General features: G+C 40.9%; 1 protein-coding gene across 5 annotated transcripts in view; it reads right to left on the bottom strand.

The window, feature by feature from the left end:
• The window catches only part of LOC133561918 (ATP-dependent translocase ABCB1-like), a 49,824-nt gene that overhangs the window by 24,614 nt on the left and 9,427 nt on the right, over window positions 1–15,783 (bottom strand). For all 5 annotated transcript variants that reach the window (XM_061915582.1, XM_061915587.1, XM_061915585.1 and 2 more), the window contains 3 exons: window positions 10,151–10,313; window positions 10,031–10,073; window positions 9,759–9,950 (listed from right to left, as the gene is read on the bottom strand). In XM_061915582.1, coding sequence (XP_061771566.1) covers window positions 9,759–9,950; window positions 10,031–10,073; window positions 10,151–10,313 — 398 coding nt within the window. The remainder of the gene's footprint in view (window positions 1–9,758; window positions 9,951–10,030; window positions 10,074–10,150; window positions 10,314–15,783) is intronic.

Raw genomic sequence — 15,783 nt, 5'->3', positions numbered from 1 at the left:
GACCCAGTGCATCTAGCCGGCAGCCATCTTGAATCAAAAATAAAAACAACTTGAATGCACAGATACCATGACGAGATCCTGAGGCTCATTGTTGTGCCATTCACCCGAGACCATCACCTCATATTGCAGCATGCAAGTAAGCTGAAAACATCCCAGTTCTTGCATTGCCAGCATGCTCATCGGACATGTGTCCCATTGAGCATGTTTGGGGTGCCGTGGATCGGCGTATACAGTGCCTGTTCGAGTTTCTGACAATATCCAGCAACTTTGCACAGCCATTGAAGAAGAGTGGACCAACATTCCACAGGCCACAATCAACAATCAATCAATCAATCAATGTTTGCTTATATAGCCCTAAATCACTAGTGTCTCAAAGGGCTGCACAAACCACCATGACATCCTCGGTAGGCCCACATAAGGGCAAGGAAAACTCACACCCAGTGGGACGTCGGTGACAATGATGACTATGAGAACCTTAGAGAGGAGGAAAGCAATGGATGTCGAGCGGATCTAACATGATACTGTGAAAGTTCAATCCACAATGGATCCAACACAGTCGCGAGAGTCCAGTCCAAAGAGGATCCAAGACACAGCAGCGAGAGTCCCGTTCACAGCGGAGCCAGCAGGAAACCATCCCAAGCGTAGGCGGACGAGCAGCGCAGAGATGTCCCCAGCCGATACACAGGCGAGCAGTACATGGCCACCGGATCGGACCGGACCCCCTCCACACGGGAGAGTGGGACATAGAAGAAAAAGAAAAGAAACGGCAGATCAACTGGTCTAAAAAGGGAGTCTATTTAAAGGCTAGAGTATACAAATGAGTTTTAAGGTGAGACTTAAATGCTTCTACTGAGGTGGCATCGCGAACTGTTACCGGGAGGGCATTCCAGAGTATTGGAGCCCGAACGGAAAATGCTCTATAGCCCGCAGACTTTTTTTGGGCTTTGGGAATCACTAATAAGCCGGAGTCCTTTGAACGCAGATTTCTTGCCGGGACATATGGTACAATACAATCGGCAAGATAAGATGGAGCTAGACCGTGTAGTATTTTATACGTAAGTAGTAAAACCTTAAAGTCACATCTTAAGTGCACAGGAAGCCAGTGCAGGTGAGCCAGTACAGGCGTAATATGATCAAACTTTCTTGTTCTTGTCAAAAGTCTAGCAGCCGCATTTTGTACCAACTGTAATCTTTTAATGCTAGACATGGGGAGACCCGAAAATAATACGTTACAGTAGTCGAGGCGAGACGTAACAAACGCATGGATAATGATCTCAGCGTCTTTAGTGGACAGAATGGAGCGAATTTTAGCGATATTACGGAGATGAAAGAAGGCCGTTTTAGTAACGCTTTTAATGTGTGCCTCAAAGGAGAGAGTTGGGTCGAAGATAATACCCAGATTCTTTACCGTGTCGCCTTGTTTAATTGTTTGGTTGTCAAATGTTAGAGTTGTATTATTAAATAGAGTTCGGTGTCTAGCAGGACCGATAATCAGCATTTCCGTTTTTTTGGCGTTGAGTTGCAAAAAGTTAGCGGACATCCATTGTTTAATTTCATTAAGACACGCCTCCAGCTGACTACAATCCGGCGTGTTGGTCAGCTTTAGGGGCATGTAGAGTTGGGTGTCATCAGCATAACAGTGAAAGCTAATACCGTATTTGCGTATGATGTCACCTAGCGGCAGCATGTAGATGCTGAAGAGTGCAGGGCCAAGGACCGAACCCTGGGGAACTCCACACGTTACCTTAACGTAGTCCGAGGTCACATTGTTATGGGAGACACACTGCATCCTATCAGTAAGATAAGAGTTAAACCAAGACAGGGCTAAGTCTGACATACCAATTCGTGTTTTGATACGTTCTAATAAAATATTATGATCGACGGTATCGAAAGCAGCGCTAAGATCGAGGAGCAGCAACATAGATGACGCATCAGAATCCATCGTTAGCAATAGATCATTAGTCATTTTTGCGAGGGCTGTCTCCGTGGAGTGATTTGCCCTGAAACCGGATTGAAAGGTTTCACATAGCTTGTTAGACGCTAAGTGTTCATTTAACTGCTCCGCAACAATTTTTTCAAGGATTTTTGAAATAAAGGGAAGGTGAGACACCGGTCGGTAATTTACCATGAGGTCAGGATCGAGGTTAGGTCTTTTAAGGAGAGGATGAATAACCGCTTTTTTGAATGCTAGGGGAACAGTGCCCGAGGAGAGTGATAAGTTTATAATATTTAGCACTGATGGACCTAATAATACAAAGAGCTCCTTGATCAGTTTCCCAGGAAGAGGGTCAAGTAAACATGTTGTCTGTTTTATTCCATTTACACGTTGTAACAATTCCTCTAATGTTATTTCCTCAAAACGAGAGAAACTATTTTGGAGGGCAGTATCCGCCGTATATACAATCGTGTCAGTGTTAATAGAACCCCGTTGTAGCTGGGACGCATTGTCTTTAATCTCCTTTCTAATGACTTCAATTTTCTTACTAAAGAATTGCATAAAGTCATCAGCTGAGTGGGTTGAGCTACTGGAAGGAGTCCCTTGTTGGGTTAGCGATGCTACCGTACTAAACAAAAATTTAGGATCGTTTTTATTACGGTGGATGAGATTTGAGTAATATTTAGCTTTAGCTAAGGTAAGCATGTGTTTATAAGTTATTAAACCATCACTCCATGCTTGATGGTGCACCTCAAGTTTAGTCGTGCGCCATTTGCGTTCCAGCTTTCTACATAATAATTTCTGAGCTCTAGTTTCTTCTGTAAACCACGGGGTGCGCTTTTTTGGAGCCTTTTTTAACTTTAGCGGTGCTATGTTATCAATGGTTTCGCGCAGGGCGTCGTTAAAGTTGTTAGTGAGGTTATCAATAGAGCCCACATACTTTGGGAATGGTGCCATTACCGAGGGCAGTAGGTCAGCAAGAGTTGTCGTTGTGGCTGTATTAATGTTGCGGCTGCTATAGCAGTTATTATTATTATTAGTTTGACGAACATGCGTCTGAACCTCGAATTTTATAAGGTAATGATCAGACAATACTTTAGTATACGGGAGTATCGTAACTTTGGAAACGGTGATGCCCCTGACAAGCACTAGGTCTATCGTATTACCGTTGCGATGCGTGGGTTCATTTATTATTTGTGTGAGACCACAGCTATCAATTACAGTCTGGAGCGCTACGCACGGTGGGTCCGATGGGGTATTCATATGGATATTAAAGTCCCCCATTATGATTATATTATCGGCGTGTGTCACTAGATCAGCAACGAACTCTGAGAATTCATTAATAAAGTCCGAATAGGGCCCTGGGGGGCGGTAGATAACAGCCAGGTGTAGAGGCAGCGGTGTGACAGACCTCATAGTAAGCACCTCAAACGATTTATATTTATTATTTATGTTAGGACTAAGGTTAAAGTTTTCGTTGTATATTAGTGCAACCCCCCCACCCCTTTTGAGCGGACGGGCAATATGCGCATGTGTAAAGTTAGGAGGACATGCCTCATTTAGCGCAAAAAAGTCGTTTGGTTTAAGCCAGGTTTCGCTGAGACCGATGACGTTAAGATTGTTGTCTCTGATAATATCATTAACTAACAACGTTTTAGGAGACAATGATCTTATGTTTAAAAAACCTATATTATAGGTAGTGGGCTGTTTTAGGGAGTTTTTGATCAAATTATCCGTAGTAGCAATATTAATAATGTTGTGTTTATTATGCCCGGTGCATTTAGTATAGTTACGACCATATCTAGGAATTGATACGACAGGAATTTTCCGATTGTTTGATTGTTGCTTTGATAAACTGCACACATCATGGTTAGCCACCTCAGTAACGGGGATTTTCCGATTGTTTGTTTGTTGCTTTGATAAACTGCACACATCATAGTTAGCCACCTCAGTAGAACACATGTCCAACTCTGAAACACTCAAAGCAGAAAAAACTTGTTCTAATTTAACTGACTCCTTACCCAGACCAGTAGTCTCGCATTTTCCATCTAAATCCGTCTTCGGGATGGAGGAAAGTGGTGTTCTGTGGGGATTAGCCTTCTGCTTTGTTTTTAGCCCCGCTCGGCATCCGCGTTTCCGATCACACCGCTGGCGTCTGCTCCGTAGACGGCCCCCGCTGCTACTAGACTCCTCTGCTTCACAGGCCGCTGGATGTAGCCGCCGATGTATTCCCATGCTAGTTAGCAAGTCTAGCACGCAACAACCTGATTAACTCTATACAAAGGAGATGTGTTGCACTGAATGAAGCAAATGGTGGTCACACCAGATACTGACTGCTTTATGAAAGGTTGTATGGTATACCGGTACTAATAAAGTACGGCGGTACTAATGAATTAAAAACAGTACTATACTACTTTAGAAAAATACTGGTACTTCAATATTTCATCTACATCAGGGGTGCCCATTACGTCGATCGCAAGCTACCAGTCGACCGCGTGGGGTGTGTCAGTCGATCTCGAGCCAGGCTTTTAAAAAAAATAGACCTAAATATTAGTGATCATCAATCTTCACCAAGACGTCACTTAAATGACATTCACGGTACCGGAGGGTCTTGTGAGATGACGCTGGCTGCTGCAAGATCATTATTATTAAAATATGACCGAGAGGAAGGCGAGAAACACTTTTTATTTCAACAGACTCTCGCGCCGTACCTTCCGTCAAAACTCTAAAGGCCGACTGCACATTCCCTACCTTCACAATAAAAGCCCTGCTTCATGCTGCCTGCGCTAACTAAATACAGAGTCTCGGAAAACTGGCGTGCACAAGCGATCCCTCAGAAAGCTGGCGTGCACATCACTTGTGCACGCCAGTTTTCCGAGACTCTTATTTTGTTAGCGCAGGCAGCATGAAGCAGGGCTTTTATTGTGAAGATAGGAAATGTGCAGTCGGCCTTTAGAGTTTTGACGGAAGGGACGGCGCGAAAGTCTGCTGAAATTAAAAGTGTTTCTCGCCTTCCTCTCTGTCATTTTTTCATAATAATGAACTGGCAGCAGCCAGCGTCATCTCACAAGACCCTCGGGTGCCGTGAATGTCAATCAAGCAAGCTACGGAATTTGCCGCCAATGTTTTTCTTGTAAAGTGTATGGAAGCTGGATGAATTAGATGCCAAAAACCAACCACTTTCATGTGGTATTGTACAGAAAGGACAACTTTTTTTCTCCTCCATTTGAAAATGTGGGCGTTATCATCATTACTGTCTGATTCCAATCAATGCAAGTCATCAGAATCAGGTAATACACCAACTTATATTCTTGTCTTCGTGAAAGAAAGACATCTATATGTGTTAGACATGCTTGTATTATCATTAAACACATTTAACTTGTTTACAAAAATGTCTCTTTCATAAATAAATAAATATAAATAGGCGCCAGCGCCCCCCGCGACCCCGAAAGGGAATAAGCGGTAGAAAATGGATGGATGGATGGATATATAAATGAGGTAGATCCCCTCGAGTTGGTCAATTGAAAAGTAGCTCGCCTGCAGAAAAAGTGTGGGCACCCCTGATCTACATGATGTGCGCCACGGTGACAATGGTGGCATTAAAGCTACATTGTATGTTATTCAACACACGCACACACAGCACTTTTCAAGCAAAAAGATTGTAAAGACATAAGATGGAGAATGGACATATATTGGCTTAAAACCTAAAGTTGGAGCTATAAACCTGAAGCGTTGCTCTGCAAGCGATCCTCTCAAACATAGCTCCCTAATAGCTAGCTAGCGGCTAACGTCTCTCTTTAGTTTTTTAGCTACTTCTACATCACTAATCCTCGCCTCCATGGCGACAAATAAAGTAAGCTGCTTACAAATATCATCCCTGCAGAATGAGTAATAGGTAAACATGCTTCACTACACACCGTAGGAAGACACAATAGCTCACAAGCAAGGTAGCGCTCCTGAATGTGAATAAATTACTGCGTTTTACATCAATTTCACTCAAGTGAAAGCAACATTAGTTACATCAGTATGATTTAATGTTAAAGTTATATTGACAGCACATTTCGGATAGGATAATATTTAAAGTAAAAGTTGACTTTTTTGCGTTACATTATTGGAGTTGTAGCGGGCTGTGCATGACCAAAGATCATATATTGACAGAGGATAATCTACGCATGGTAATGTACTGCACACATTATGTCCCACACAAAGTACATTTACAGTCGGTCATATCATCATCCTTTTGTCAGCTAAAAAAAATACAGACGACATGACCTCGGTGTCCTCAATGGTAGTTACTGCCATGTATGTTACCGCATATGTCAGCAGTCAAATTGGGAGCCTTAGTAACCGGTTTGCTTACTTACAACTAAAAGTGAAGTTTTATATTATGTTCACTGTACTGTATGTTATATGTTAATATCAAACTTGTTCTTTGATTCCAATAAAAAAACAAAACATATGTTTAGTTCATCATAATATTTTTTTTCCTAAAATAAAGCCAATATTGACGTTTTTTGTGATCCATATTTATTTACAAATGTATCGAAAATTATCAAAATACATTTTGGTGCCAGTACCAAAATATTGGTAGGAGGACAACCCTTAGACACAAGTGCGCGCACGCACGCGCTCACATATATAAAAGATTCTAATTGTTTTACAGCTTTCTTTATTCCTTCGCCAACATATTTATTTGGTAGTCTTATCAAACTTACAAAGCACCCACTCAGTGTTTCACCACCTTTCTCTCAGCTAGCCAGCTGCTAAATTAGCAAAGCTAAGCTGGTCCCTGTACAAAAAAACTGCTCTCCAAAGGTGTCTGCTCCCTCACACTGCTGTTAATCTTCGCCTTTATACTACGAAGACAGAAAGAACTCAACTCGTGAAAGAAACAACATGAGTATGGCTCCTTGCTCTTTGTGCACCGATCTCATGGATAGGTTGGCCCTACTGCTGCGGAGACGTTTGCTAGCATTAGTTGTAGGGAGCTGATTCGTCCAGTTTGTAGCAGCCCACAGCGGCTTACAAGTCACGGTGAACCGGTTGAGACGCATAATAGATTTAGCCCTTTAGTTAGTCCTAACCTAAGTAATGAATATAAATCATTTGAGGTGCTTACTGTGACGTCTGTCACACCGCTACCTATCCATCTGGCAATTACCTATCGCCCCCCCTGGACATCATTTAGACTTTATCAGTGAATGTTCAGAGTTCGTCGCTGATCTAGTAACGCACACAGATAATATAATTGTAATGGAGGATTTTAATATCCATATGAATACTCTGTCAGACCCTGCATGCGTGGCGCTCCGGACTATAATTGATAGCTGTGGTCTTACACAAATAATAAATGAACCCACGTATCGCAATCGTAATACGACAGACCTCGTCCTTGTCTGGGGTGTCACCACTTTCAAAGTTATGGTACTCCCGTACACTAAGGTAATGTCTGATCACTACCTAATACAATTTGAAGTTCTGACTTTTCTCAACAAGCTAATAATAACCAATACTTTAGCAGTCGCAACATTAATGCTGTCACAAGTACGACTCTTGCTGGCCTACTGCCCTCGGCAATGGCACCATTCCCAAATTACGTAGGCTCCATCGATAACCTCACTAACTACATCAACGATGCCCTGCACCACGTCATTGATAGTACAGCATCGCTAAAGCTAAAAAAGGCCCCTAAAAGGCATACCCCCTGGTTCACAGAAAAAAAACAGAGCTCTTCCACAATCATGTAGAAAGCTGGAACGCAAATGGCATGCGACTAAACTTGAGGATTTCCATCATTGAACTCGGGCTTATTAGTGATTCCCAGAGTCCAAAAAAAGCCTGCAGGCTTTAGAACGTTTTCTATTCAGGTCCCAGTAGTCTGGAACGCCCTAATGGTAACAGTTAGAGATGTTGCCTCAGGAAAAATTTAAAGTCCAATCATAAAACTAATACTCTAGCCTTTAAAAAGATTGAAGTCGATGCAAACACCTGCGTACCGCCTGAAAAATAGAAGAAGAAGAATGCCTATGTGCAATTACTGCTATCATGTCAGAGGCTGAAAAACAACCGAAAAAAAACAACTTTTGTCAGAGACGACAAAAAAAGAAAGAGGGAGGTTACCCAGATAAAAGGACAGTCAAAGATCAACCTTGGTCCGGCTTTACTCGCTGGCGTGAGCTCAAAGACCAGGAGAGATTTCAGACCGATTCTTCCTTGGCTATTCCTGCTAAACTAGTAAGTATCTTTCAATACGGTACTTAAATCAAAATGATAATGCTAACGTTAGCTATCGTAAATTCTCCTGGTAGCAATAAAGTTTTACAGTGTCTTAGCTGAATGAGCAGGTAACGGACACATCAGTCTCCTTGGACGTATCCTCGCTCATCCATTCGGAATGGACACTGGCCGAGAGTTGGTTGGCGGCTGAGAGTGGGGTCGGCTCTCTTGGTTGCTTTCTTGGGTCTGCTCCTGTCTCTGGCCATGCTCCCTCTACCCCAGCAGACGATGGCATGGAACACCACAGAGGCCGCCAAAGTGTGTATGTTTGTTTTACTTTTTATTCCTAGCTGTATGTAGAAGTGGCTGGTTGCATCAGCTCTGCTCTTTTAACGTCTTTCATATCCTTTTTGTTTTTTGATGTTTCCCTATTACACACATGTAAGAGGGATGTGTACTATGGCTATGAGTTGTTTTTTTTCCCTTGGCCTCAGTCTGGACCCCCTCTCCAGGGGCCCATGCTTAGACTGAGTTTTTAAATTTTATTTAAATGTAATCTTTAAAACACCCCCCCCCCCCCCCCCCACTTGTTCACCAGTATCTCTTCTTTTTTGTAAGGGGCGCCGGAAGTTTGCAGACCCGTCAGCGATCCTGTTCTGTCTCTCTGTAATGTTTGTCTGATCTTGAATGGGATTGTGCTGAAAATTTTAATTTTCCTGAAGGAACTCACCTAAAGGAATAAATTAAGTATTATCTAATCTAATCCATCTAACCTAATCTAAATAGGCACCAGCTTGATAGTTTGCAGTTCCACACAATTTCCTTTCGAAAAAACTCTACTGCCAGTCATGTTTTCCTCACATTCTTGGTAGTAGTGTCAAGTTTGTACTGCAATCCAAGATTATGTCTTAATAGTATCTTCTATTCAACATCAGCATAGCGGTTAGAGATGTAATATTTGTAATTTGTGCCAATATTACAGCGGACATTATGTCAGTTTGACACCAAATGTGCTAGTCCTAATGGGAAATGTGGTCTTTTTTCTGGCAAAACATTACCGCTTTTGTCCACTTGCGCCACCGAAATTTGAAAGTTCTAAAGCGGGGCTTTAACATCACTTTTGCATTTATTGAAGACTCTTGTTTATGAAGACGGCAATGATTGGCGAGGAGAGAACCTTGCTTCAAATTATTTATTGAATTCAACAGTGTTTCTCACCTTTTTATTAAAATGCAATTTCAACTTTCTGTGGCCTGGTGGTGGAATATTTCATTTAAAAAAAGCAGAGATTGAGTAACCAGCGGCCAGTATTTCCTGTTTGGACACTTGATTTTGTGGAATTAAACGGAACTAAAGGTGACTAGTTTGTTGTGTGTAATGTTTAACCGCATGATAACCAGAAACTTTACGAAAATCCAGGCAGAACATGATTATGAATATATAATATATAATATATATATATATAATGTATATATATAACATAGTGTACGATAACCAAGGTAGCACAATACACACAGTTTTAGGGATAATTTGACAAGAGTGCCCTCAAATTATATGACACATTTATCAAATTGCAGAGAAAAAATTCAGCATTTTTGTCACTTACTCTGTAAGACGAGTGTTGAGCTCTCCTGTCTCGCTGACGTCAAACCAGCCAATGTCCTGCCGCATGATGCTGTGAAAAAAATGCTTTCGAATGCGTTTGACTTGCCGTCCAGCTGACACCGTAAAGAAGGCAACCTGCATGTAAGCAGCCACCAGCACCAAGGCACCCAAGATTGAATAATATATGGCAAAGCTGGAGTTGAAGGAAAAAAATAAAATAAAATCCAATACTTCTCATGAAGGAGAACTCGTGAATTGACTTTTTGGTCTTACTTTGTCATGTCCGCCTGTAAGGTGCTGTTTGGCATTGTAAAATCTGAAAATACAAAACAAAGGGCTGTAATAGTCTTTCTTCTATACCATTAAGTGTGGTAATACTTTGTGTGAACTGACTTGGGTGGCTGGTGTTCATCAGATTTACTGCTGCGTCATTTACGAGGTTGTCCGTCATTTCCCCAAACACTAATAACATCATAGGCATCACTACACCATGTGTCACCGACATTAAGGTCCCAAAGAAGAGCAGCACCAAGTCTTTGCCTTCCGCAAACCTGAACTGTGTTCACCAGAAAAGGAGGATAAACACAATGTTTTTAGAAAGCAGGGATCAAAATGGGCTGGGGATGCTTTCCTCTGACGAGGCTGATGCATGTTGCATGTTGCATGTTGTAGCAAGTGCCATTTTCTTTCGTGTTGTGTGTGGGAGTGGTAGCATGACCTCGAAAGACAGTAACCAGTTGGACAAGCTGATTAGGACATGTGCCTCTCTGATGAGGAAAAAACGACTTTGTGGGAGCTGTGATTTAGAGAAGGATGAGAGCTCTCATGGAGGGCTTCCTGAGTATCCCCCGACATCCTTTGCATGACACTTTGGCCGCTCAGAGGAGTTACCGTAGCAACAGGCTCCTCTCATTACACTGCAGAACATAACAGCTCAAGAGATCTTTTGTTCCTTCGGCCATAAGACTCTACAACAGATTCGTCTGAACTATACGTGCATTTTATTACCGTATTTTTTGGATTATAAATCACAGTTTTTTTCATAGTTTGGCCGGGGGTGCGACTTATACTCAGGAGCAACTTATGTGTGAAATTGTTAACACATTACTGTAAAATATCAAATAATATTATTTAGCTCATTCACATAAGAGACTAGACGTATAAGATTTCGTCGGATTTAGCAATTAGGAGTGACAGATTGTTAGTTATTTGAATGACTCTTACAATAATATGTTACGTTAACATACCAGGCACGTTCTCAGTTGGTTATTTATGCGTCATATAACGTACACTAATTCAGCCTGTTGTTAACTATTCTTTATTTATTTTAAATTGCCTTTCAAATGTCTATTCTTGGTGTTGAGCTTTATCAAATAAATTTCCCCAAAAAATGTGACTTATACTTAAGTGAGACTTATATATGTTTTTTCCCTTCTTTAATATGCATTTTCAGCAGGTGCGACTTATACTCCGGAGCAACTTATACTCCGAAAAATATGGTACTTTTGTCAGTATTTTTGAGAAGCAAGTATTTATTATTGATGTTGGTATAAATTTATATGTTTTATACTACCGGACACCTGAATTTCCCCAATGGGAGATCAATAAAGTACTTATCTGTCCATCTATCTATCGATCTATCTATCTAATTCCTTGCAACAATCCCAATGACTCACTGCAGCTGAGCAACAGAAGGAGACGTGATGACGTGTGATAACGCTCAAATCCCTTTTAAAGCTCTTAGCTGTAGAAGCACGATAAAGCAGCAGGGGTGTTTGCCTGTCACACTGCTACCTCTCTATCTGGCTGTTATCTATCGCCCCACTGGCCCCTATTCTGACTTTATCAGTGAATTTTCAGAGTTTGTGGCTGAACTAGTGAATGCACGAGGATAATATAATTATAATGAGGGAGATTAATATCCATACGAATACCCCGTCAGACCCTCAGTGTGTGGCGCTTCAGACTATATTTTATAGCTGTGGTTGTACACAAACAATACATGAACCCATGTATCGCAACGGTAATATGACAGACCTCATCCTTGTCCAGGTTGTCACCACCTCCAAAGTTACGGTACTCCGGTATGTCCGTTCAGCCATCCATTTTTCTACCGCGTATTCCCTTTGGGGTCGCGGGGGGTGCTGGAGCCTATCTCAGCTACAATCAGGCAGAAGGCAATTTTAAGTTTTGACTCATTGTCAATAAGCCACTTATAACCAACCACAATATTTTAATGTCACAATTACAATTTCCATATGAGTTGTGAAATTGTGTTAGATGTAAATATAAACAGAATACAATGATTTGCAAATCATTTCCAACCCATATTCAATTGAATATGCTACAAAGACAACACATTTGACGTTCTAACTGATAAACATATTTTTTGTGTGCAAATAAAATAAATAAATGGGTTGTACTTGTATAGCGCTTTTCTACCTTCAAGGTACTCAAAGCGCTTTGACATTACTTCCACATTTACCCATTCACACACACATTCACACACTGATGGAGGGAGCTGCCATGCAAGGCGCCAACCAGCACCCATCAGGAGCAAGGGTGAAGTGTCTTGCTCAGGACACAACGGACGTGACGAGGTTGGTACTATGTGGGATTTGAACTAGGGACCCTCGGGTTGCGCACGGCCACTCTCCCACTGCGCCACGCCGTAATAAATAAATAATCAATAACTTTACAATTTGATGCCAGGAACATGTGACAAAGAAGTTGGGAAAGGTGGCAATAAACACTGATAAAGTTGAGAAATGCTCATCAAACACTTATTTGGAACATCCCACAGGTGTGCAGGCTAATTGCGAACAGGTGGGTGCCATGATTGGGTATAAAAGCAGCTTCCATGAAATGCTAAATAACTCACAAACAAGGATGGGGCGAGGGTCACCAATTCGTAAGCAAATTGTCGAACAGTTTTAGAACAACATTTCTCAACGAGCTATTGCAAGGAATTTAGGGATTTTACCATCTACGGTCCGTAAAATCATCAAAAGGTTCAGAGAATCTGGAGAAATCATTGCACGTAAGCGATGATATTACGTACCTCTGATCCATCAGGCGGTACCGCATCAAAAACCGACATCAGTGTGTAAAGGATATCACCACATGGGCTCAGGAACACTTCATAAAACCACTGTCAGTAACTACAGTTGGTCGCTACATCTGTAAGTGCAAGTTAAAACTCAGCTATGCAAAGCAAAACCCATTTATTAACAACACCCAGGAACGCCTCTGGCTTCGCTGGGCCCAAGCTCATCTAAGATGGACTGATGCAAAGTGGAAAGGTGTTCTGTGGTCTGACAAAACTACATTTCAAACTATATTTGGAAACAGAGGATGTGGTGTCCTCCAGAACAAAGAGGAAAATAACCATACGGATTGTTATAGGCACAAAGTTCAAAAGCCAGTATCTGTGATGGTATGGGGGTGTATTAGTGCCCAAGGCATGGGTAACTTACACATCTGTGAAGGAACCATTAATGCTGAAAGGTCCATACAGGTTTTGGAGCAACATATGTTGTCATCCAAGCAACGTTATCATGGACGCTCCTGTTTTTTTCAGCAAGACAAGTGTTACAACAGCGTGGCTTCGTAAAAAAAAAGTGCGTGTACTTTCCTGGCCCGCCTGCAGTCCAGACTTGTCTCCCATCAAAAATGTGTGGCGCATTATGAAGCGTAAAATACGACAGCGGAGACCCCGGACTGTTTAACGACTGAAGCTCTACATAAAACAAGAATGGGAAAGAATTCCACTTTCAAAGCTTCAACAATTAGTTTCCTCAGTTCCCAAACATTTATTGAGTGTTGTTAAAAGAAAAGGTGATGTAACACAGTGGTGAACATGTCCTTTCCCAACTACTTTGGCACGTGTTGCAGCTATGAAATTCTAAGTTTAATTATTATTTGAAAAAAAAAAAATAACGTTTATGAGTTTGAACATGAAATATCTTGTCTTTATAGTGCATTCAATTGAATATGGGTTGAAAAGGATTTGCAAATCATTGTATTCCGTTTATATTTACATCGAACACAATTTCCCAACTCATATGGAAACGGGGTTTGTATATATATATGTGTGTATATATATATATATATATATATATATATATATATAATATATACATATACATGATATATATATATATACATATATAATATATATGTTTATACATATATGTATATATATACACACACATATATGTATCCATCCATCCATTTCCTACCGCTTATTCCCTTTGGGGTTGCGGAGGGCACTGGTGCCTATCTCAGCTACATCCGGGCGAAAGTCGGGGTATACCCTGAACAAGTCGCCACCTCATTGCAGACACACACACGTATGTATACATACATATATATATGTGTATATATACATATATATATATATATATATATATATATATATATATATATATAGATACATATATATATACATATATATGCATATACATATATATATATATATATATATATATATATATATATATATATATATATATATATATATATATATATATATATATATATATATGTATGTGTGTATATATTTATATATATATGATTAATATAAATGCTTTAAAATATAATATCGGAAATTATCGTATCGGTTTCTAAGTTATCGTTGTTGGTTTCAAAAAGTGCAGCACTCCAATAAACCTTGAAGGAATTGTGCATGCGTGCCGGTACAGTCACATTTGCAGTTAACACGCGGGCACACACACACAAGAGAATGCAACACATACTTGATCAAAATCCACACAGGTCACACTGAGGGTGGCCATATAAACAACTTTAACACTGTTACAAATGTGCACCACACTGTGAACCCACACCAAACAAGAATGACAAACACATTTCAGGACAACATCGGCACCGTAACACAACATAAACACAACAGAACAAATACCCAGAAGACCTTGCAGAAAAAACTCTTCCGGGACGCTACAATATACACCCCAACTATCACCAAACCACCCCCCACCCCCATTAATGGCATGGCCTCTGAATTTCATGTGAGTGATTATTATTGACGACACCTGTTGACTTCTCTTAGCCAACTGCGCCTAAGACCCAACCTCTGGACTGATGATTTTAGGTTGTCCTGAAGAATTTGGAGGTAATCATCCTTTTTCATTGTCCCATTTACTCTCTGTAAAGCACCAGTTCCATTGGCAGCAAAACAGGCCGAGAGCATAATACTAGAACCACTCTGTTTGATAGTAAGTTTGGTGTACCTGGGGTTAAAAGCCTCACCTTTTCTCCTCCAACCATATTGCTGGGTTTTGTGGCCAAACAGCTACATTTTTGTTTCATCTGACATTACATGGACAAAGTTAAGACCTTCGGGAGGAAAGTTCTGTGGTCAGATGAAACACAAATTGAGCTGTTTTGCCATAATACCCAGCAATATGTTTGGAGAAGAAAAGATGAGGCCTTCAATCCCAGGAACACCAAGCCTACCGTCAAGCATGGTGGTGGTAGTATTATGCTCTGGGCCTGTTTTGCTGCTTTACAGAGAGGAAATGGGACAATGAAAAAGGAGGATTACCTTCGAATTCTTCAGGACAACCTAAAATCATCAGCCAGGAGGTTGTGTCTTGGGCGCAGTTGGGTGTGCCAACAGGACAATAACTCCAAACACACGTCAAAAGTGGTAAGGAATGGCTATAATTAGGGTTTTTCAATGGCCTTCCCACAGTCCTGACTTAAACGTGCGGACAATGCTTATCAAACGCTTATTTCAAATGTGTATGTACATACATACATACACATACATATATATATATATATATATATACACATACATACATATATATCCATCCATCCATCCATTTTTCTACCGCTTATTCCCTTTCGGGGTCGCGGGGGGGCTGGCGCCTATCTCAGCTACAATATATATATATATATATATATATATATATATATATGTATATATATATGTGGGCTTCACGGTGGCAGAGGGGTTAGTGCGTCTGCCTCACAATATGAATGTCCTGCAGTCCTGGGTTCAA

This window comes from Nerophis ophidion, linkage group LG11 (assembly GCF_033978795.1).
Source record: "Nerophis ophidion isolate RoL-2023_Sa linkage group LG11, RoL_Noph_v1.0, whole genome shotgun sequence".
Classification (NCBI taxonomy): Eukaryota; Metazoa; Chordata; class Actinopteri; order Syngnathiformes; family Syngnathidae; genus Nerophis; species Nerophis ophidion.
Note: the sequence above shows the minus strand (reverse complement) of the source record. Positions and strands in the feature narration are given on the sequence as shown.